Here is a 25,423-nt window from a genome sequence, read left to right as displayed (position 1 = left end):
CCAAGGTGACTTTTTTCCTTGAAACTGACTTTTTGTTGTCACTTTCCTTATGTGTGAATAAAATACTGAACTGTTTAAGTTAAAGATGTTGTCGTTGCCACTGTACTGCGTCCGTAAGCCTGTCTACCAGAGCAAATCCCCACAATATATATATATATCCTCAAAGCCCCTTTCTATGTTACTAATATATATATATATATATATATATATATACACACATACACACACACACTCACAGTGGATATAAAAAATCTACACACCCCTGTTAAAATGTCATGTTTCTGTGATGTAAAAAAAAATGGGACAAAGATAAATCATTTCAGAACTTTTTCCACCTTTAATGTGACCTATAAACTATACAACTCAATTGAAAAACAAACTGAAATCTTTTAGGTACAGGGAAGAAAACAAAATAACTAAAATAATGTGGTTGCATAAGTGTGCACACCGTCTTATAACTGGGGATGTAGCTATGTTCAAAATTAAGCAATCACATTCAAAATCATGTTAAATAGGAGTCAGCATACACCTTCCATTATTTGAGGTGCCTCTGATTAACCACAAATAAAGTTCAGCTGCTCTAATTGGTCTTTCCTGAAATCAGAGGATTCTCATTGTTAAAAGGTATCAGTCAGGAGAAGGGTACAAAAGAATTTCCAAGGCATTAGATATACCATGGAACACAGTGAAGACAGTAATCATCAAGTGGAGAAAATATGGCACAACAGTGACATTACCAAGAACTGGACGTCCCACCAAATTTTATGAAAAGACGAGAAGAAAACTGGGAGGCTACCAAGAGGCCTACAGCAACATTAAAGGAGCTGCAGGAATATCTGGCAAGTACTGGCTGTGTGGTAAATGTGACAACAATCTCCCGTATTCTTCATATGTCTGGGCTATGGGGTAGAGTGGCAAGACGAAAGCCTTTTCTTACAAAGAAAAACATCCAAGCCAGGCTACATTTTGCAAAAACACATCCGAAGTCTCCCAAAAGCATGTGGGAAAAGGTTCTATGGTCTGATGAAAGCAAGGTTGAACTTTTTGGCCATAATTTCAAAAGATATGTTTGGCGCAAAACCAACACTGCACATCACCAAAAGAACACCATACCCACAGTAAAGCATGGGGGTGGCAGCATCAGGCTTTGGGGCTGTTTTTCTTCATCTGGAACTGGGGCCTTAGTTAAGCTAGAGGGAATTATCAACAGTTCCAAATACCAGTCAATATTGGCACAAAACCTTCAGGCTTCTGCTAGAAAGCTGAACATGAAGAGGAATTTCATCTTTCAGCATGACAACGACCCAAAGCATACATCCAAATCAACAAAGGAATGGCTTCACCAGAAGATGATTAAAGTTTTGGAATGGCCCAGCCAAAGACCAGACCTGAATCCGATTGAAAATCTGTGGGGTGATCTGAAGAGGGCTGTGCACAGGATATGCCCTCACAATCTGACAGATTTAGAGTGTTTTTGCAAAGAAGAGTGGGCAAATCATGCCAAGTCAAAATGTGCCATGCTTATAGTCTCATACCCAAAAAGACAATTAATCTCTATTAGGGCTCATGCACATATCCGCAAAAAAAAAAAAAAAAATGCACAGATGAAGTCCGTGTGTATTCCGTATTGTGGAGAACGGAACGTCTGGCCCCTAATGAAACAGTACTATTCGTAATGCGAACAAAAATAGGACATGTTCCTTTTTTTTGTGGAACTGAAATAGAATGCACACGGAGTAACTTCCGTTATTTTATTTTTTTTACAGACCTACTGAAGTTAATGGTTCTGCATATGGTCCACAAAAATAGGATTTTTACTCTATCCATTCTGAGCTGTGCCTCGTACATAGCTCAGTATGGAGAATGCGATAGCAGGCCTGGATCGCTTCAGCAGCGTCCAGGCTGCCATGGCAACTGATCGGAAGGCAGAGGGTACTGGCACAAAGTGCATTTCTGATATGCATTCAGGATGCAGTTTTCAATTTAGCCAGTTTGGCAGCCTCGTTAACCCCTTGTGTTCTGCATAGAGGGAATTATTTAAGTAATTTCAGCTAGCTACAATAAAAAACTGCATCCTAAATGCATGTCAGAACTGCGCTGTGTGCCAGCACCCAGAACGAGCAGCATCGCTCTGCCTTCATTCACAGGTGCCGCGATCTGTGTTGATCGTGGCACCTGAGGGATTAAATGATGGGCGCAACGCAATCTCCGCTCCCTGTCAGGTCAGACACATACCTTCAGGCATTATGACGTACAGTTATGTCAAAATACATGAAGGGGTTATAAGCCCGGAAAACCGCTTTAATTTACAGCCAAAGCATTTCCCACATTCTGTATATTAAATAGGCTTCTCTCCTGTGTGAATTCTCAGGTGTCTCACAAAACTTGATTTCTCACTAAAACACTTTCCAGATTTAGTGCATGAAAATGGTTTCTCTCCTGTGTGAGTTTTCCAATGTTCAACAATATTTGATTTCTGACGAAAACACTTCTCACATTCTGGACATGAAAATGGCTTATCCCTTGTGTGAATTCTCTGATGCGCCTCAAGACTTGATTTCTTACTAAAACACTTTCCACATTCAGGACATGAATATGGCTTCTCTCCTGTGTGAGTTTTCTGATGTTGAACAAGATTTGATTTAACACTAAAACACTTCTCACATTCTGGACATGAAAATGGCTTCTCCCCTGTGTGAGTTTTCTGATGTTGAACAAGATTTGATTTCAGACGAAAACACTTCTCACATTCTGGACATGAAAATGGCTTCTCTCCTGTGTGAATTCTCTGATGAGTCTCAAGATGATATTTACTTTTAAAGGACGTCCTACATTCAGTACATGAATATGGCTTCTCTCCTGTGTGAGTTCTCAGATGTGTATTAAGATTTGATTTCCCATAAAAATATTTCCCACATTCAGGACATGAAAATGGCTTAACCCCGGTATGAACTCTCTGATGTACCTCAAGAATTGATTTATTACTAAAACACTTCTCACATTCGGAACATGAAAATCCCTTCTCTCCTTTGTGAATTCTCTGATGTTGCACAAGACTTACTTTATCAATAAAACATTTCCCACATTCCGGACATGGAAACGGCTTCTCTCCTGTGTGAATTCTCTGATGTCTATTAAGATTTGATTTCTTAGCAAACCACTTTTCACATTCAGGACATGAAAATGACTTCTCTCCTGTGTGAATTGTCAGATGTATATTAAGTTGTGGTTTCTGATTAAAACATTTCTCACATTCAGGACATGAAAACGGCTTCTCTCCTGTATGAATTCTCTGATGTTGCACAAGACTTGATTTATCACTAAAACATTTCCCACATTCTGGACATGGAAATGGCCGCTCTCCTGTGTGAATTCTCTGATGTTTCACAAGAGTTGATTTATGACTAAAACATTTCCCACATTCTGAACATGAAAATAGCTTCTCCCCTGTATGAGTTCTCAGGTGTATCTTAAGATGATGTTGACCCTTAAACCACTTCCCACATTCTGAACATGAAAATGGCTTCTCTCCTGTGTGAGTTTTCTGATGGTCAACAAGATTTGATTTCCGACTATAACAGTTCCCACATTCTAAACATGAAAATGGCTTCTCCCCTGTGTGAGTTTTTTGATGTACAACAAGATGCGATTTCTGACGAAAACACTTCCCACATTCTGAACATGAATATGGATTCTCTCCTGTGTGAATTCTGTGATGTTTCACAAGAGTTGATTTATGACTAAAACATTTCCCACATTCTGAACATAAATATAGCTTCTCTCCAGTATGAGTTATTAGGTGTATCTTAAGATGATGTTGACTCCTAAACCACTTCCCACAATCCGAACATGAAAATGGCTTCTCTCCTGTGTGAGATTTCTGATGTTCAACAAGATTTGATTTCTGACGAAAACAGTTCCCACATTCTGAACATGAAAATGGCTTCTCCCCTGTGTGAATTTTGAGATGTTTAAGAAGACTTGATTTATCATAAAAACAGTTCCCACATTCTGAACATGAAAATGGCTTCTCTCTTGTGTGAGTTTTCTGACTTTCAGCAGCACTTAATATCACATTAAAAGTTTTCTCTCTTTCAGAACATGACTGTTCATCTTTCTGAATTTCTTTGTGCACAGAAAGATTAGCATTATTTTCAAAATCTTTCCTATATCCAGAATTTGCAGACGACATCTCACCCAGGTTATGTCCAGTTCTATTATTGCTGATTTGTGATTGATTACCTTCTATTTCATAAGAAGGAGATATAATTAGATAACCTTGGAAGCTTTTTATCCAGTCTTCACCTGAAGAAAGAACAATGTATAAGATAAAAGGTTCTCTTATTCCTGATTACACACAAACAGTTAAAATATAAAATGAAATTAACATGCAGATAAAAAATGTACCAATGTTATAAATACTAACTGCACACTTTAGACATTAAAAAATGTACCAATGTTATAAATACTAACTGCAGACATTAAACGCATTGATTAAAATTAATCTGTTACCAAATTCTGTTTGACACACGCAGGAGCATCATTGGCATTGACCACTAAAGTCATATAATTTAGTGATTACATAACTAGCGTTGAGCAGATCAAAGCTGACGAAGTGGAATTTCATCCGAATTTCAGGAAAAATTTGATTCACAGCAAAGCCGAATTTCCTTGTGCTTCGCGGTAATGAATCGATTTTTACTAAAATGGTAGTAAAAATAAAAGAAATCATACTTACCTTATCCGTTTGAGTGTGAAGAGGATGCCACGGCGATTCCGCATGAAGATCCTGTGTGAAATCTCATCATCACGAGATTTTGCACTGGATCTTCAAGCAAGATGGCCACAGCGGCCTCTTCACGATCAAATGGAGGACCTAAATACAATATATTTTTTTAAGTACAGCCAGGTCCATAAATATTGGGATATTGACACAATTCTAACATTTTTGGCTCTATACACCACCACAATGGATTTGAAATGAAACAAACATCCAAATCAGTATTTACATCCAAATCAGGTGAACGGTGCAGGAAATACAACAGTTTGCATATGTGCCTCCCACTTGTTAAGGAACCAAAAGTAATGGGACAGAATAATAATCATAAATCAAACTTTCACTTTTTAATACTTGGTTGCAAATCCTTTGCAGTCAATTACAGCCTGAAGTCTGGAACGTATAGACATCGGACCCCCGCCGGTCAGATGCTGATGATCTATCCAGAGGATAGATCATCAGTTTAAACAAACTGAACCCCTTTAAAGGAAAAATGGAGGTGAAATTTCCAAGTGTCACTTCTTTTTGCAGATTTTCCATTTTTATACATTTTTTCCTGTAAGACACCAAGGGGTTGTAAACTGCTGTAAGGGTACACGACAGGGCTCAAAAGAAAAGTAGCGCCATATGGTTTTTGGAGGGCAATTTTGCTGACTGGTTTTTAGGCACCATGTTACATTTGAAGACCCCCTGATGCACCCCTACAGTAGAAACTCCCAAAATGTGACCCCATTTTGGAAACTACAGGATGAGGTGACAGTTTTATTTGTACTATTTTGGGTTACACATGATCTTTGGTTTTTGTGAGGCAAGGAAGCCACAAAATGGCTATTGTGGCACCACCTGACAGGATAGATCATGTGTTGTTTTTATAGAGCAGGTTGATACGGATGAGACAATAGCAAATATATGTATTTGTATTTTTTGTTTCAGTTTTACGTAATAAAGCATATTTTAAAACAAAAATGTTTTTGCATCTTCATTATCTTAAAGCTTACATTTATTTTATTTTTTGTGCAGGGGCTGTTTTTTCAGGACAAGCTGACATTTTTATTAGTAACATTATTGGGTACATATGATTTTTTGATCATTCAATATTACACTAAATCAAAAAATGGCTATTTTGGCACCATTTTTTTAAAATATTTTTTTAACAGCATTCTCCTGAGGTGGTAGATTATGTGACATTTTTATAGAGCCGGTCGTTACAGACGTGGCGATAACTAATATGTCGATTTTATGGTGAAGTACTTTACCGTAATTTTCGCCCTATAAGATGCATTCCTCCAAAAGTAGGAGCCCTGCGTTTTATGGGGCGAATACTATTGAGCGCTTCCATTATGTACTCTGTACTCACCGCTTCCTGGTCCTCGGCTGTCAAGGCTGCAAACAGCGTGAGGGCTCTCTGTGACCTCACACTATGCGCACGGGTTCACATGCGCACCAGTTCACATCACAGCCGACAGCAGGAGGAAAAGGATTGCGATGTAGGTGAGGAGCGGCGGCATCCAGAAGCAGGAGAGGTAAGTGTTATTTTATAAAACATGAGGCTGCTGGGGGCATAAAGGGGACTGAGAGGCATAATGGGGGCTGAGGCATAATGGGGGCTGAGGCATAATGGCTGATATGAGGGCTGATGAGAGGTATAAGGCTCTTATCGGAGGTCTGACTGGGGGTCATTTACATTGGGGTCTGAGCTGAGGTCTGATTGAGGTATTATTGGGATCTTATTAACATTGGGGGTCTGATTGGAGCTGTCAGCTGAGGTCTGATTAACATTGGGGATCTCATTGGTGGTCTGACCTAAGGTGTAATGAAAAATATTTTTTCTTATTGTCCTCCTCTAAAACCTAGGGGCGTTTTCACTTTTTTCTGTGGGACGTCACCTATTCAGGGTTTCATTCATTTTTCAGTACAATACAATACATTCTGTACTATACTGCATTGAACTGCCAGCATCTTACACAGTAAGACTCTGACACTTGCCTTGGAGACCCAGCCTGGGGGCTGTATCTCCTGGGCTTCCTTAGCTGTCAGGCACCAATGCCTATGTAAGGCATCTGGGCTGCCATGGCATACATCGGCCCCCTGTCACCTTAGCACAGGGGGGTGATGGAGTCTGAGGGAGCCCCCTCAATCTGTAAAGCCCGAACATGGCGAGATCAGCTCTGACCGCTGCATGTTAATGGGTTAATCGGGTGGCATCACTGTCAGTAACAGCCGGACCCGTGCTGCTGGTTGGGCAGGCGCAGCTCCTGAACCCGCCTAATCACATCATGTACATGCGGCAAAAGACCGCATTCCCTCACGTACATGTACGTTATAATGTGGGAAGGGGTTAAACTTCATAAACAATTTCTCTGCTTAGGGCTCCTGCTTCCCAAATGCCTAACACAAAACTCCAATAATATATACATATATACACTCACCTAAAGAATTATTAGGAACACCATACTAATACGGTGTTGGACCCCCTTTTGCCTTCAGAACTGCCTTAATTCTATGTGGCATTGATTCAACAAGGTGCTGATAGCATTCTTTAGAAATGTTGGCCCATATTGATAGGATAGCATCTTGCAGTTGATGGAGATTTGAGGGATGCACATCCAGGGCACGAAGCTCCCGTTCCACCACATCCCAAAGATGCTCTATTGGGTTGAGATCTGGTGACTGTGGGGCCATTTTAGTACAGTGAACTCATTGTCATGTTCAAGAAACCAATTTGAAATTATTCGAGCTTTGTGACATGGTGCATTATCCTGCTGGAAGTAGCCATCAGAGGATGGGTACATGGTGGTCATGAAGGGATGGACATGGTCAGAAACAATGCTCAGGAAGCCCGTGGCATTTAAACGATGGCCAATTGGCACTAAGGGGCCTAAAGTGTGCCCAGAAAACATCCCCCACACCATTACACCACCACCACCAGCCTGCACAGTGGTAACAAGGCATGATGGATACATGTTCTCATTCTGTTAAGCCGAATTCAGACTAGATAATCACATTAATGAGAAATAGAACAGGTGTTTCTAATAATTCTTTAGGTGAGTGTATATATATATATATATATATATATATATATATATCAAAATAGGGTTATTCTAACTTTTTGCATTTTTAAAACTATTCACATCAGTTTTGAACAAAAGATGGAAAGTGGGTGTGGTTAGCTATGTTAATGAGCTTTACGCCAGATTTATCATAACCAATTCCCAAAGCTCCCCCGGAAGAGCGGTGGTGTAAAAATCTGGAGTAACATTTCTGGACAAGAGTGTTCGGTTTAAAGATGAGCCAAATTGATCGAACAATGTATGACAATTTAGATGTTTGGTGCAAAGTACTTCAACGCCGACTTGGAAAACTGACCTCAGATATTTCCATCATGAAATATAATATATAAAGTCTCAGTTGAACAGGACAGCTATGGTCACATGATCAAGTCCAATAGATGAGGCAGCATTGCCTCTTCCTCTCTTCACTATATAACGCTCATTGGACACTGCTGTATATAGCCTGGAAAAGAGGCCAGACGTTGTTATAAATCAGTTGATTCTCTCTTCTGGTTCCCCTTCTGTAAGGGACATAGATTTCTTTATTGCAGGTTTATGATAGTTGTGGAAGCAAAGCCAAAAGGGACTACAAAACTTGTTGAGGGCAGTTAATGGGCCCAATCGAAGGGGTTCTCTGGGAAGTAATAACATAACATTATTGTACAGAAATATTACTTTACTATAAATACATCAAACATTTCGTTATTTATAATGGCTTGTCTTCTCTACAGGGCAATCATCAGTCTAGAACAGTGGTGGCGAACCGGCGGCACTCAGAGCCTTCCCTGTGGGCACCCACGCCCTGGAAGAAGTTTATGGTGTACCAATATGCCTTAGACTTTTCCTGCCATTCATCAGCACAGGGTGCGCCAATAACGGCACAAGCATCGCATTGAATGCAGGCAGGCTATTATAGCTAAATGGTAAATTATGTGGAAGATATACTATACTGGACTGTAGTATTCAGGGTAAATTGCTTTGTTGGCACGTTGCGATACATATGTGGGTTTTGGGTTACAGTTTGGGCACTTGGTCTCTATAAGGTTTGCCATCACTGGTCTAGAATAAAAAGACAACAATCCTATATGTGGGGATGCGGAGTCCTTACAGCTCCTGGAGCTCACACACCGCCTTACAGGCCGGGGCTCTCCGGGTCAGGGCTCGACGGTCAGAGCAGTCTGCTGAACCTTGCTGGCCTCTCTCTGACACGGGGGAGGGGAAGGGGGGTTATGGGGGTACGCCAGTGAGTCATGTAATAAGTCTTAAAGGGGTTGTCCGAGTTATGAAAAAAAATAATATAGCACTGAAAATCTGATATATAACTGAGCTAAGCAAGTTTTATGCAAAAAAAAAAATATATTTTTCCTCATTTCCCTGGTTCTTTTCTGGGCCTTTGTTTACATGCAATAAAAACAATCTCTGCCCCTCCCCCACTCTGCTGAGGGAGTGCATACAAGAGCTGCCCTGAGTGACATGTCTGCCTGCTGGGAGACTCTGCAGCATGTTGTATGTGGAGGACTACAAGTCCAAGCTGTATAATGACACTGGTAAGGGAGTGGATACGAGTGCTGCCCTGAGTGCTGGGAGACTCTGCAGCATGTTGCATGTGTAGGACTACATGTCCCAGCTGTATAATGATACTGCTAATACACACAGGATCTTCCCCCTACCTTCTTGTGCAATGCTCTCTCTAGTATATCAGCTCCAGTGCCCAGAATTGTCCCTGCTGCAGAGCTGTGCAGCTGAAGGGGTTAAGAATCTTAGGAGAGAGAGCAGACGGCAGTGAAGGGGGGCGTGGCCAGCACAGTGACGTCTCATTTACAGGCTTGTAAACGACCTTTATCAGAGCAGGAAGAGAAGCTGACATCACAGGTCATGTGACCCTCAGTGAAATCTGAGAAACCAGCCACCGGAGATAAAGGGAGTGAATTGGAAAGCTGTTACATTTGCTTAGTTAGGAACATAGAAAGAACAAAAAAATAACTCGGATAACCCCTTTAAGGTACATAAATAAATGTACAAGAAAAAGAAAATCCAACCGTCTGTCAGATGAGAGACACTTCTGTATCACCTCAGTACTTACAGGAAAGTCCTAACAGGAAGGAATCTGAGGGGGGATCGGGTCCCTGCGTCACCAGGTGGTATCTGCCGGACAGCGCGTGCCTGCGGTACTACTGCGCATGTCCTGAAGTCACACTGACCACTAACAAAATGTATGGGCTACCGGGAGGAGGTTTACTAGAATGTATGGGCTGACGGGAGGAGGTTCACTAGAATGTATGGGCAAACGGGAGGTGGTTCACTAGAATGTATGGGCAGACGGGAGGAGGTTAGTTCGGTGTCTGGAGGAGTAGAGCTCCACTAATGTGCACTGAGACAAGACGTTAGGGGACCAGATAGCGGGTCTGTTACTGAAAGATACAGATTAGGGCTGCAGCTAACGATTATTTGAATAATCGATTAATTGTCAATAATTTCATCAATTCATCGGGAAAAAACCACCAAAATGACAAAAAAAAGGGGTTCATATGATTTTACTTGAAAAATTATGTTCCAAGGCCATATTAAAACAAATTGTGGATGGCAAACTGTTATGGAGGATCTGTGGATAACAGTGCACACATCCCCCTCCCATAACAGTGCCATACACAGATCGCCCTCTTCATAACAGCCCGGGCCCCGATGCCCACAGCAGTAGACTATTCCTTAACTGGCAGTAACTTTTACTTCAACTTTAAATCAGCGCATCTTTATTACCTGACAATGAAGCTCCAGTAACAGGTAGAGCGGGCGGCGGTGTAACGTCACTCACTCATGTAACGCGCCTGCTCTGGATGCTTAAATCATGTAGTGGGTAGAGCAGGCGCGCCACGTGAGTGAGTGACGTTACGCCGCCGCCGCCCGCTCTGCCTGTTACTGGTGCTTCATTGTCAGGTATAAAAGATGCGTTGATTTAAAGTTGAAGTAAAAGTTACTCGTTTAAGGACCGGCAGGCATAGCGCCGGAGCGCCCACTTCCGCCCGCATAGCAACAAATTGGCTGATTATTCGATAACGGGATTGGTCGACAACGAATCCAGTTATCTAATATAATCGATAACTTTGATTAATCGTTGCAGCCCTAATATATATTAACTACACCTAGTGTTGCCACCTCTCCCACCAAAAAATAACGGTACGTTAAGGGTACGTGTGGGCGTATCTTAACACAGGGTGTTAAGTTGCTATCATACTGTGGCTCCCTAAAATAATGCCCCCAATAGTGCCCCCCAGTAAGAGTAATGGACCCATTAGTGCCTCCCAGTAAAAATAATGCCCCCATTAGTGCACCCCATAATTAGCGCCCCCAGAAAGATTAATGCCCTGATTAGTGCCCCCCAGGAAAAAAAAATGCCCTGATTAGTGCCCCCCAGGAAAAATAATGCCCTGATTAGTGCCCCCCAGGAAAAATAATGCCCTGATTAAGGCCCCCCAGGAAAAATAATGCCCTGATTAGGGCCCCCCAGGAAAAATAATGCCCTGATTAGGGCCCCCCAGGAAAAATAATGCCCTGATTAGGGCCCCCAGGAAAAATAATGGCACCACAAGAATAATGCCCCCAGGAATAATAATGCTCCCCATTAGTGCTCCCAGTAAGAAAAATTCCCCCCATTAGTGCCCCAGTAAGAATAATGCCTCCCATTAGTGCCCCCAGTAAGAATAATGCCTCCCATTAGTGCCACCAGTAAGAATAATGCCTCCCATTAGTCCCCCTAGAAAGAATAATGCCCTGATTAGTGCCCCCCAGGAAAAATAATGCCCTGATTAGTGCCCCCCAGGAAAAATAATGCCCTGATTAGTGCCCCCCAAGATAATTAGTGCCCCCCCCATGAATAATATCCCCCGTTAGAATAATGTCCCCAGTTAGTGCCCCCAGGAAAAATAATGCTCCCCATTAGTGCCCCCCAGTAAGAGTAATGGGTCCATTAGTGTTCCCCAGAATTAATGCCCCCATTAGAGCCCCCAGAAAGAGTAATGGGCCCATTAGTGCCTCCCAGTAAAAATAATGCCCCCATTAGTGCACCCCATAATTAGTGCCCCCCAGGAAAAATAATGCTCTGATTAGTGCCCCCCAAGAAGAATAATGCCCCCCATTAGTGCCCCCAGTAAGAATAATGCCCCCCATTAGTGCCCCCAGTAAGAATAATGCCCCCCGTTAGTGCCCCCAGTAAGGATAATGCCCCCATTAGTGCCCCCAGAAAATATAATGCCCTGATTAGTGCCCCCGAAGATAAATAATGCTCTGATTAGTGACCCCCAGGAAAAATAATGCCCTGATTAGTGCCCCCAAAGAAGAATAATGCCCCCATTAGTGCCCCCCATTAGAATAATGTTCCCCGTTAGTGCCCCAGGAATAATAATGCTCCCCATTAGTGCCCCCAGTAAAAATAATGGCCTCATTAGTGCCCCCAGTAAGAATAATGCCTCCCATTAGTGCCCCCAGTAAGAATAATGCCTCCCATTAGTGCCCCCAGTAAGAATAATGCCTCCCATTAGTGCCCCCAGTAAGAATAATGCCTCCCATTAGTGCCCCCAGTAAGAATAATGCCTCCCATTAGTGCCCCCAGTAAGAATAATGCCTCCCATTAGTGCCCCCAGTAAGAATAATGCCTCCCATTAGTGCCCCCAGTAAGAATAATGCCTCCCATTAGTGCCCCCAGTAAGAATAATGCCTCCCATTAGTGCCCCCAGTAAGAATAATGCCTCCCATTAGTGCCCCCAGTAAGAATAATGCCTCCCATTAGTGCCCCCAGTAAGAATAATGCCTCCCATTAGTGCCCCCAGTAAGAATAATGCCTCCCATTAGTGCCCCTAGTAAGAATAATGCCCTCCATTAGTGCCCCTAGTAAGAATAATGCCCTCCATTAGTGCCCCCAGTAATAATAATACCCCCATTAGTGCCCCCTTCTCTGCTTTTGCAACAACAACAAAAAAGCCCTCCCCTCCTCCATTTGCTCGCACTGTGGTGAACACTCGCTGCTGACTGGAAGCTCAGGACAGGACCTGCCTCTAGCGTGAGAACATCTCACAGGTCCTGTCCTCCAGTCAGCAGTGCGATCAAATTGAGGAGGGGAGTGTTTTTAAAAAAAAATTAACATGGGGGGAGGTAAGGGCTGTACTAATGAGCGCTCCGCAATGGAAGCCTCATTAGTAACAGGAAATTACCGGCAAGGTTCAAAAAAAAATTCGGCAGGGCCACTAAAATACCGGCTGGGTGTCAACTCTGTGTAGATAAAAAAAAAAATACTTAGAATGTCTTTAACTAAATTCATAGCGGGAGATTTATCAAAACTGGTGTAAAGTAGACCTGGCTTAGTGGCTCATAGCAACCAGATTTCTCCTTTCATTTTCGAAATGAGCACTGAAAAATGAAAGGTGAATTCTGATTGGTTGCTATGGGCAACTAAACCAGTTTTCCATTACACCAGATAAATCTCCCTCATAGAGTTTAGCCAAAATCTGGGATAAGGAAATCGGGGATAGTCTGTACCGGGATGCGATCCAACCCCCAAAAAACTATGGAATCTAGAAACCAACCCTGATAGATTATATCTGGATCCCAAAAGATAATAATGGTGTCCCAGACACAGGGGGTGTGCTGTGGCCTCCATATATGACGGACGTGGTAATATGGTAAGAGCCGCACCGTATTACTGATCGATAGGATGCGCGCTCCTGTCCAGCAGCTTTCACCCTCGACAATGGGGCAATCTGTCTCCATCCGCGCTCTGGTCCTTGTACCCCCCCAGGACTAGGAAGATCCCCAGATAGAGGAACTGCCCAGCCCCAGGGGTGGTCCCGGTCCCATCAGTCACACACCCAGCTCTCAATACCAAACAATTATTCTTATTACAGTATAATAGCCCCACACATACTCCGGATCGCAAACAATCAGGATGGGGATGATCCCCATTTAGAGGACCTACACCGCCCCGGCACAAGGCTTGTAAAATGGCTCCAGATATGACAAATATCCTGGTCGAAGGGTAATCAACCCAATTATAGGGGTCACATTGTTGTATAGATCTACTCGTATAGATCTACTCTTATCAGGGGCCTCCTGGGCCTAACACTGCTGGCACCGCCACTTCATGGACTGTCCAATTTGGACCTAAAGGTCATGCTGCTTAATCTTGTATATGTGATTCCTATATGTAGTACTGTGCGGTGTACGGAAGATGTCCATAAACTACAAGCTGACTTGAACACTCTGAGTGATTGGGCATCAACTTGGCAAATGAGGTTCAATGTAAAGTTCTGCATCTTGGTAGTAATAATCTCTGTGCTTCATATGTCCTAGGGGATGTAGCACTGGGAGAGTCACTTATAGAGAAGGATTTGGGAGTCCTTGTAGATGGTAGATTAAATAACAGCACAATGTCAATCACCTGCTTCTAAGGCCACCAGGACATTGTCATGCATTAAACGAGGCATGGATTTGCGGGGCAGGGATGTGATATTACCACTTTACAAAGTGTTGGTGCGGCCTCATCTGGAATATGCAGTTCAGTTATGGACATCAGTCCATAGAAAGGATGCCCTAGAGCTGTAGAGAGTACTTATGAGAGCGACTAAACTGATAAGGAGCATGGAGGGTCTTAGTTATGAAGAAAGATTAAAATAATTAAATTAATTTTGTCTTGAGAAGAGACGTCTAAGGGGGGACATGATTAACCTATACAAATATATACCGTATTTTTCGCCCCATAAGACACACCTAGGTTTTAGAGGGAGAAAATAAGAAGAAAATATTACACCTCAGGTCAGACCACAAATGAAACCCCCAATATTAATCAGACTTCAGCTTACAGACCCCCAATGTTAATAAGACCCTCAATCATGAGCCATGTGTCATAAGCCCCCAGCCATGTGTCAGCAGCCACCAGCCTCAGATCACAAAAAAAAATATAGCACTTAACTCTTCTGCTCCTGGACGCCGCCACTACTCACTGCCTGCGCTCTGTCTTAGGTTCGCTGGGACCCGCACCTACAATGAACGGAGCAGGGAAATGAACGGAGGCATTTCATTTCTATGGGGCCGCCGAAAATAGCCAAGCACTGGCTTGGCTATTTCTGTCTGTCCCATAGAAATTAATGGGAGAGGGGGCTGGGCATGCGCGGTGCACTCCCATTCACTTCTATGGGAGCAGCGCTTGATGGTGGACGGACCCCTGAAAATCCGGGGTCCTGCAGCCACAGCTCTCCGCCCTCTGTTCTCGTTGTAGGTGCGAGTCCCTAGCGATATGCCCCCATTATCTGAGATGGGAATACCCCTTTAAGCCACACCTCAAATGGGGTGCGTTTGTGGGCATGACTTAAAGCGAACCTTTCACCAGGATTTCACTTAATAAACTATTACCAGTACCTTATAGATTATCCTTATTAAGTTTCAATGCATTCTTGTGCCGCTTTCCTGGGATGGATATTCATGAAAAAAAACGACTTATAAAGTCCTCGTCTCCAGCTCCTGAAGTCACGCTAGCAGTCAAGGGGGTAGCCCTTCCCTCACTACGGGCTGTAACGCCCCTGCCCTAACCCCGCCTCTAAGTAGTGTAACTGACACCTGGCTCAGTCGCCGGGACCGCCCTTGTACAGGCGGCGCATGCACCGTCGGACTTGAGCACGATCCTGTAACTGAATCGCGAATGCGCCGTCAGACTCGATGACTGCCTGTCTTATCTTCTCTTCCTCACGCGCGATTCCGTTACAGGATCGCGCTCGAGTCTGACGGCGCATGCGCCGCCTGTACAAGCGCGGTCCCGGCGACTGAGCCGGGTGTCAGTTACACTACTTAGAGGAGGGGTTAGGGCAGGGGCGTTACAGCCCGGAGTGAGGGAAGGGCTACCCCCTTGACTGCTAGCGTGACTTCAGGAGCTGCAGACGAGGACTTTATAAGTCGATTTTTTCATGAATATCCATCACAGGAAAGCGGCACAAGAATGCATTGAAACACAATGAGGATAATCTATAAGGTACTGGTAATAGTTTATTAAGTGAAATCCTGGTGAAAGGTTCGCTTTAACACAGGGTTTTATGTTGCTATCATACTGTGGCTCCCAAAAATATTAATGCCCCCAATAATATTATTGCCCCCCCAGGAAGAATAATGCCATTAGTGTTTCCCAGAACCCACATCGTTCAGCAGCGTCTGACGTCGTCAGCGCGCCTCCTCCCTCCCATTTGTGGTGCCACAGTTAAGTATTTAAGTGGTGTAGGTGCCTGGCAGCCGAGCTCTTGCAGTTACAAGGTGCAGTTTCTGTCCTGGGTCAGACTTACCTTATTGATGCCTATGTTTGTGAGTAACTGGGTCCCTGTTTCTATTATTTAGGCTACATGCATACGACCGTTGTGTTTTGCGGTCCGCAAATTGAGGATCCGCAAAAAACGGATGGCCCGTGTGCAATATAACTGCCTATTCTTGCCCAGAAAACGGACATGAAAAGGACAGGTTATATTTTTTTTGGGGGACCACGGAACGGAGCAACGGATGCGGACAGCACTTTGGGTGCTGTCCCCATCTTTTGCGGCCCCATTGAAGTGAATGGGTCAGAATTCAAGCCGCAAAAACTGTGGCTCGAATGCGGCCCAAAACAACGGTCGTGTGCATGAGGCCTTACGCTGGGTTCAGACCTGAGCGTCCGCGATGGAGCGCTCTGTATGCGCGATTGTACGGGCGTTTGCAATCGTTCATACAGAGACAAGCGAACGCCCATTGTCGCGCGTTCCCGCTGAAGTCTATGTACGGGAACGCGCGACAAGACGCCCCAAAGAAGCTCATGTACTTCTTGGGGCGTCGGGCGTTTTACAGCGCGATCGTACGCGCTGTAAAACGCTCAGGTGAGAACCATTCCCATAGGGAATCATTGGTTATTGCCTGTTGAGCGTTTTACAGCGCGTTGGAACGTGCTGTAAAACGCTCAGGTCTGAACCCAGCCTTAAAACAGATGTCCAGCTATTTCAGCAAGGGGGGGAAAGAAAGCTAAGAAACACAGGCTGTGTCTGTCATGTGAACAGCCCCTTTCTGATAAACACCTGTGTGATTGCTGTGAGGCTTGTCATGTGGAATTAGCTGCTCATTCTTCTCAGAAGCAAAAAGAGAAAACACGCTCTGTGCATCTCCTGTATCCAACCGCTGCCTGATGACCACACATCTAACATTTGTGTAGATGGTTCTCAGCCTGATGAAGCTCCTGATAATGAAACAAAAAAGTTGTTGATTCTTTTAAAAATCTATTCTGTCATGTTCTCCAAAGAAAAGTTAAAAAAAAAAAATAAAAAAAAAGCTGTACCCGTTACCGTCTTCCTCCTCTGAGGAATCTGCCCGCTCTGAAGAAGTTTCTTCTGGTTCAGAAGATAAATTGACTATTGCTGAAGATAATTTTCTTTTCAGAAAGGAAAATGCAAATCGTTTAATAAAGGAGGTAGAAAATATAATGGAGTCTGAGAAGGAGACAACTGCTGATCAGGATGAAGAAAGTTTATTCTACTTTCCAAGAAAAAGAGCATGTGTATTCCCAAGCCATCCTGTATTGGAGTCTGTCATTCATTATGAATGGAAATATCCTATTAAAAAGATGGACCTAGGGTATAGATTTAAAGCCATGTATAAAACGGATCCATCCAGGGTTGATCCTGCTGTCACTAGACTTGCCAGAAGATCATTTTTTCCTTCAGATTATTTCACTTTGCTTAACCTGTTTGGGACACAGGGCGGTGATCGGAACAAGGTGCCTACTTGGGTCAATGCGCGGGGGGGTTCCGTGAACCCCCCGTGTCGGCGATCGACGCAAACCGCAGGTCAATTCAGACCTGCGGTTTGCGGCTTTTACATGTTGCGGGCAGAGGTGCCATCGGGTCCCCATGCGGCTGTAGGGGGGACCCGATGGCATGGAAGGCGTCGGCGCTGCCTTCCGGTGACGATCCTGTGAGATCCAGCCCCCCTGGATTTCACAGGCCGGAAGCTGTATGAGTAATACACACTGTATAACTCATACAGCTAGTGCATTCCAATACAGAAGTTTTGGAATGCATTGTAAAGGGGATCAGACCCCCAAAAGTTGAAGTCCCAAAGTGGGACAAAAAAAAAGTGAAAAAAAAGTAGAAAAAATAACGTTTTCCCCCCCAAAAAATTTAAAGTTTCAAGTTAAAGAAAACCAAAAAAGTCATTTCCCCCAAATAAAGTTAAAAAAAATTGGTGAACACCGTAAAAAATAAAAACGGTGTAAAAAAGAAATTTTTGGTCACCTTACATCACAAAAAGTGTAATAGCAAGCGATCAAAAAGTCATATGCACCCCAAAATAGTGCCAATTAAATAGTCATCTCATCCCGCAAAAAATGAGACCCTACCTAAGATAATCGCCCAAAAACTGAAAAAACTATGGCTCTCAGACTATGGAAACACTAATACATGATTATAATTTTTTTTGTTTAAAAAATTAAATCCTTGTGTAAAACTTGTATAAATAAAGAAATAGTATACATATTAGGTATCGCAGCGTCCGTGACAACCTGCTCTATAAAATTACCACATGATCTAACCCAGGCATGCTCAACCTGCGGCCCTCCAGCTGTTGCAAAACTACAACTCCCAGCATGCCTGAACAGCCTACAGCTATCAGCCTACAGCAGGCATTGTGGGAGTTGTAGTTTTACAACAGCTGGAGGGCCGCAGGTTGAGCATGCCTGATCTAACCTGTCAGATGAAAGCTACTTTCACACTTGCGTTTGGGGCCGCTTGTGAGAGCCCTCAAACGGATCTCACAAGCGGAACCTCAAACGGATCCGTTCATCCCCAATGCATTCTGAATGAATAAGGATCAGTTCAGAATGCATCAGTTTGGCTCCGTTCCGCCTCTATTCCGCTCTAGAGGCGGACACCAAAACGCAGCTTGCAGCGTTTTGGTGTCCGCTTTTGGTGTCCGCCTGGCCGTGCAGAGCCAAACGGATCCGTCCTGACTTACAATGCAAGTCAATGGGACGGATCAGTTTGACGTTGACACAATATGGTGCAATTGCAAACGGATCCATCCCCCATTGACTTTCAATGTAAAGTCAGGAGTCCCTATTAATATACCATCGGATCGGAGTTTTCTCCAATCCGATGGTATATTTTAACTTGAAGCGTTCCCATTACCATGGGAACGCCTCTATGTTAGACTATACCATCGGATTTTAGTTAGATCATGAAAACTCAAATCCGACATAGTGATGGGGACGCTTCAAGTTACAATATACTAAGAACTGTGGACATAACTACCCCCTGCTGCCTGGCAGCACCCAATCTCTTACAGGGGGCTGTGATCCGCACAATTAACCCATCAGGTGCCGCACCTGAGGGGTTAATTGTGCGGATCTCAGCCCCCTGATCGGGTTCTGCCAGGCAGCAGGGGCCAGACCCCCCTCCCTCCCCAGTTTTAAATTAATTGGTGGCCAGTGCGGCCCCCCTCCCTCCCCAGTATTAAATTCATTGGTGGCCAGTGCGGCCCCCCCTCCCTCCCTCCCCTGTATTAAATTCATTGGTGGCCAAGCGCCCCCCCCCCCTCCCTCCACAGTATCAAATTCATTGGTTGCCAGTGCGGCCCCCACTCCCTCCCTCCCCTGTATTAAATTCATTGGTGGCCAAAGCGCCCCCCCCCCTCCCTCCACAGTATTAAATTTATTGGTGGCCTGTGCGGCCTCCCCTCACCGCCCCCCCCTAATTAAAATCACCCCCCCCCCATCATTGGTGGCAGCGGAGAGTTCCGATCGGAGCCCCAGTTTAATCGCCGGAGCTCCAATCGGTTACCATGGCAGCCAAGACGCTACTGCAGTCCTGGCTGCCATGGTTACTTAGCAATTTTAGAAGCATTATACTTACCTGCGCTGTCTGTGACCGGCCGGGCGCTCCTACTACTGGTAAGTGAAAGGTCTGTGCGGCGCATTGCTTATAGCACAGACCTTTCACTTACCAGTAGGAGGAGCGCCCGGCCAGCCACAGACAGCGCAGGTAAGAATAATGTGTCTAAAATTTCTAAGTAACCATGGCAGCCAGGACTGCAGTAGCGTCTTGGCTGCCATGGTAACCGATCGGAGCCCCAGCGATTAAACTGGGGCTCAGATCGGAACTCTCCGCTGCTACCAATGATGGGGGGGTGATTTTAATTGGGGGGGGTGAGAGGGGAGGCCGCACTGGCCACCAATGAATTTAATACAGGGGAGGGAGGGGGGGCCGCACTGGCCACCAATGAATTTAATACAGGGGAGGGAGGGAGGGGGGGCCGCACTGGCCACCAATGAATTTAATACTGGGGAGGGAGGGAGGGGGCGGCCGCACTGGCCACCAATTAATTTAACCCCTTAGGGACGCATGATGTACCATTACGGCATGTTTCCCCGAGTCCTTAAGGACCCATGACGTACCGGTACGTCATGAGTTTAAAATGAGATTGCGGCGCTGCAGGGGTTAATCCGCACGGGATGCCGGTTGAAATCATTCAGCCGGCATCCTGTCACAACGCCGGGGGGGCAATAAATATTGAGTTTTGTTTGTCTGTTAACCCTTGCTTTGTTACTTGTAAAAAAAAATTTTAATGGAAAATCTGCCCAAAAAGTGAAATTTAGAAATTGGATCTCTATTTTCCATTAATTCTTGTGGTACACCTAAAGGGTTAACGACGCTTGTAAAAATCAGTTTTGAATACCTTTAGCTGTAGTGGTCCCTAAAAATTGGGTTTTTGTAAATTTCAGAAAAATTTCAAGATTTGTTTCTAAACTTCTAAGCCTTGTAACATCCCCAAAAAATAAAATATCATTCCCAAAATAATTCAAACATGAAGTACACATATAGGGAATGTAAAGTCATCACAATTTTTGGGGGTATTACTATGTATTACAGAAGTAGAGAACCTGAAACTTTGAAATTTGCTAATTTTTCCAGATTTTTGGTAAATTCGTTTTTTTTAATGCAAAAAATAAAAAAAAATTTGACTTCATGAAGTACAATATGTGACGAAAAAAAACTATCTTAGAATGGCCTGGATAAGTCAAAGTGTTTTAAAGTTATCACCACTTAAAGTGACACTGGTCAGATTTGCAAAAAATTGCCAAATCCTTAAGGTGAAATAGGGCTGAGTCCTTAAGGGGTTAATACTAGGGAGGGAGGGGGGCCGCACTGGCCACCAATGAATTTAATACTGGGGAGGGAGGGGGGTCTGGCCCCTGCTGCCTGGCGGCAGCTGATCTCCTAGAGGGGGCTAAATGGAAAATCTGCCAAAAAAGTGAAATTTTTAAATTGGATCTCTATTTTCCATTAATTCTTGTGGAACACCTAAAGGGTTAACGATGCTTGTAAAATCAGTTTCGAATACCTTGAGGGGTGTAGTTTCTAGAATGGGGTCATTTTTGGGTGGTTTCTATTATGTAAGCCTCACAAAGTGACTTCAGACCTGAACTGGTCCTTTTGAAAATTTCAGAAAAATTTTAAGATTTGCTTCTAAACTTCTAAGCCTTGTGACATCCCCAAAAAATGAAAAATTAGTCCCAAAATGATCCAAACTTGAAGTAGACATATGGGGAATGTAAAGTAATAACTATTTTTTCAGGTATTACTATGTATTATAGAAGTAGAGAAATTGAAATACTGGCCCCTGCTGCCTGGCGGCAGCTGATCTCTTAGAGGGGGCTATGATACGCACAATTAACCCCTCAGGTGCGGGTTAATTGTGCGGATCACAGCCCCCTGTAAGAGATCGGTGCTGCCAGGCAGCAGGGGGCAGTTATGTACACAGTTCTTAGTATATTCTAACTTGAAGCGTCCCCATCAGCATGGGAACGCCTCTGTGTTAGAATATACTGTAGGATCTGAGTTTTCACAATGTGAAAACTCAGATCTGAAAAAGCTGTTTATGCAGACGGATCCGTTCTGAACGGATGCAAGCGTTTGCATTATAGGTGCGGATCCGTCTGTGCAGGTACCAGACGGATCCGCACCGAAAGCAAGTGTGAAAGTAGCCGAATGTTGTAAATAAAAAATAAATAAAAAAGGTGCCAAAACAGCTATTTCTTGTTACCTTGCCTCACAAATAGTGTAATATAGAGCAACCAAAAATCATATGTACCCTAAACTAGTACCAACAAAACTGCCACCCTATCCCATAGTTTCTAAAATAGGGTCACTTTTTTGGAGTTTCTACTCTAGGGGTGCATCGGGGGGCTTCAAATGTGACATGGTGTCAAAAAAACTGTCCAGCAAACTCTGCCTTCCAAAAACCGTATGGAATTCCTTTCCTTCTGCGCACTGCCGTGTGCCCGTAAAGCAGTTTATGACCACATATGGGGTGTTACTGTAAACTACAGAAACAGCGCTATAAATATTGAGTTTTGTTTGGCTGTTAACCCTTGCTTTGTAACGGAAAAAAAATATTAAAACGGAAAATCTGCCAAAAAAGTGAAATTTTTAAATTGGATCTCTATTTTCCATTAATTCTTGTGGAACACCTAAAGGGTTAACGACGCTTGTAAAATCAGTTTCGAATACCTTGAGGGGTGTAGTTTCTAGAATGGGGTCATTTTTGGGTGGTTTCTATTATGTAAGCCTCACAAAGTGACTTCAGACCTGAACTGGTCCTTTTGAAAATTTCAGAAAAATTTTAAGATTTGCTTCTAAACTTCTAAGCCTTGTGACATCCCCAAAAAATGAAAAATTAGTCCCAAAATGATCCAAACTTGAAGTAGACATATGGGGAATGTAAAGTAATAACTATTTTTTCAGGTATTACTATGTATTATAGAAGTAGAGAAATTTTTGGTAAATTTACTCCATTTTACCAGTGTCATGAAGTACAATATGTGACGAAAAAACGGGCGGCTACTTGCTGGTAGCTGCTGCAGAAATCCGCCCCCTCGTCGTGTTGATTGACAGGGCCAGCCGGGATCTCCTCCTCCGGCCAGCCCTGTCGGCATTTCAAAAATCGCGCGCCTCTGTTGATTCGGCGCAGGCGCTCTGAGATGAGGAGGCTCGTCTCCTCAGCACTCCCTCAGTGCGCCTGCGCCGATGACGTCTTCTATTTCGGTGATGTCATCGGCGCAGGCGCACTGAGGGAGTTCTGAGGAGACGAGCCTCCTCATCTCAGAGCGCCTGCGCCGAATCAACAGAGGCGCGCGATTTTTGAAATGCCGACAGGGCTGGCCGGAGGAGGAGATCCCGGCTGGCCCTGTCAATCAACACGACGAGGGGGCGGATTTCTGCAGCAGCTACCAGCAAGTAGCCGCCCTACTTGCTGGTAGAGACCGAATTTACATATATTAAAACTTCGTTTTTTGCTGAAACTGCTGGATCAAAGTAAGTAACACAATTATATTGTCATATATCGCAATATAACTAATTTCACTAGCCCAAAAAAAAATAATCACTTTAGTGGGGTGACAGAAGCCCTTTAAGGGTTCTAGCCAAGAATATGGCACTTTCTAATTCTGTTAGAAGATCCATTTTGCTGAAACTGTGGTCAATAGACATGGCATCAAAGAGTGATCTATGTTTTCTTCCTTTTGAGCCAGGACGATTGTTTGGCTCTCAGCTGGACAAACTGCTATAAGCCATTAAGGAAGATAAAGATCTAGAGTTCCTGCAGTCCAGAGGTTTTTCGTGCCTACAGAAAACAAGATACCAAAGATCTGGCTTTCGTAGACGTTTCAACAGGGAGAACAGATCGTAGATTCAGTGGAAAACTGTCAGAAAAATTAAGGAGAAAAACTGATGAAATAAGCCATCCAAATCAGAATTCTGATGCCAAAAGTCAAAGAGTAGGGGGTTGCCTTATTCAATATTACTCAACTTAGCAAAAGACTACTTAAGACAGATGGTTTTTGGAAATCATAAAAGAAGGTTATGCTCTGGAATTCCATCGCCATCTAAGAATTCTAAATCAGAAAGAAGACCCGCAATTTATACAACTAGTAGAAGAATTTCTACAAAAAGGAGCATTAGAACCAGTCTCAAGACATCAAGAAGGGGCAGGAGTGTATTCTAGACTGTTCCCAAGCCAGGAGGAAGATGGTGTTTGATCATAGACCTTCGTTATCTGAATGGTTATATCAGAAAAATCCACTTCAGAATGGAAACCATAAGATCGGTCACTGCGGTGCTTCAAGACAGTCAATTCATGGTTTCTTTAGACCTGAAAGATGCTTACCTACATATACCAATAAGACAGTCTTCAAGAAAATTCTTGTGTGTCCATTCTCAAGAATGGCGAAATAAAACATTTCTAGTTCAAAGCAATACCTTTCGGTCTCTCTTCCGCACCCAGGATATTCACAAAGATTGCAGTCGTAGCAGTGGCGAGTTTTCGTCTCCAGGCCTTACAAGTATTCCCATATCTAGACGACTGGCTCATAGTAGCTCCATCCGAGTGCCTCTGTTAAAGACTCATCTTCAGGTGGTCACCAAACTTCTCCAATCATTAGGGTTCCTGATCAACTGGGATAAATCAGACATCCACTCTACCACTTCCATGCTGTTTTCTGGATTCCAGATAGATACATGAGCCATGATCCTTTACTTACCTCTACCAAAGATTGATTCTCTAAAGAAAGAAGTAAAAGCTCTAATCACTTCTCCAATACCTTCAGTCCGCAGAGTGATGAAGACTCTTGGTCACCTAACTGCAGTGATAGATGCTGTTCCCTGGGCAAGAATTCATATGAGAGATCTCCCACAAGACATGTTACAAGTCTGGCATTACAGTCATCACAATTTGGGAGCTAGGGTCGAAGAGCATCCAGTGCTCAAAATCTCAAATGGTGGTTACAGGATCGAAATTTATCCAGGGGGAAAACGTTCCGGTTCTCTTTGCCTATAGTAGTTACCACAAATATTTCTGCCCTAGGGTGGTCATCTTCAAGACCGGTGGATTCAGGGTTGGTGGTCCACTTTGTAGAAACAGTCAAATTTCCGAGAACTAAAGGCAGTCAAGCTTGCTTCTATGTCATTTTCAAGCAAATCTGATGGGAAAATCTGTGATGATTCAGTCGGACAATCTTCCTTCTGTATTTTACCTGAACAAACAAGGAAGGACAAGAAGTCAGTCCCCTCTGAGGTTATGCAAGGAGATCTTTGCCTGGGCAAAATTGTATCTTCTAGACTTAAGAGCAATGCATATTCAAGCGGATCATCTGAGTCGGAGGAAGATCAATCCGGCGGATTGAGAGCTAAACCCACGTTACTTCAAACAGATTACAGCCAAGTGGGGCATGCCAGCTTGTGATTGATTTGACTTGGCATCCAGACAGAACAGGAAACTACTAAAATTTTGTTCCCTAAACAAGTTCAACAGACCTATGATAGTGGATGCATTCTCGATCAGCTGAAAAGGCCTGTTTGTTTACATATTTCCTCCAGTCCCTCTCATCCTCAGGGTTCTACAGAGAATTCTAGTGGAGAAGCCTCTGGCTATACTAATAGCCCCATTTTGGCCTTGAAGGGCTTGGTTCCCTCTTCTACTCAAGCTGTCAAAGGGAGAATATTGGAAACTTCCGCTTGTTTCCAATCTATTATAACAGAACGGGCTATATCGCCAA

General features: G+C 43.7%; 1 protein-coding gene across 2 annotated transcripts in view; it reads right to left on the bottom strand.

Annotated features, from left to right (window-relative positions):
• Positions 1–1,522: 1,522 nt before the first annotated feature.
• Positions 1,523–25,423, bottom strand: part of LOC122932736 (gastrula zinc finger protein XlCGF26.1-like) — a 58,954-nt gene continuing 35,053 nt past the window's right edge. The window contains exons 1-2 of one of the 2 annotated variants that reach the window (XM_044287330.1): positions 24,129–24,263; positions 1,523–4,305 (exon numbers count right to left, since the gene is read on the bottom strand). In XM_044287330.1, coding sequence (XP_044143265.1) covers positions 2,339–4,305; positions 24,129–24,240 — 2,079 coding nt within the window. In that variant the 5' untranslated portion in view covers positions 24,241–24,263 and the 3' untranslated portion in view covers positions 1,523–2,338. Of the gene's footprint in view, positions 4,306–24,128; positions 24,264–25,423 lie in introns of those variants that run through there. The other variant, XM_044287331.1, reaches the window with a different exon arrangement.

The sequence above is a fragment of the Bufo gargarizans genome, chromosome 3 (genome assembly GCF_014858855.1).
Source record: "Bufo gargarizans isolate SCDJY-AF-19 chromosome 3, ASM1485885v1, whole genome shotgun sequence".
NCBI lineage: Eukaryota > Metazoa > Chordata > Amphibia > Anura > Bufonidae > Bufo > Bufo gargarizans.
Note: the sequence above shows the minus strand (reverse complement) of the source record. Positions and strands in the feature narration are given on the sequence as shown.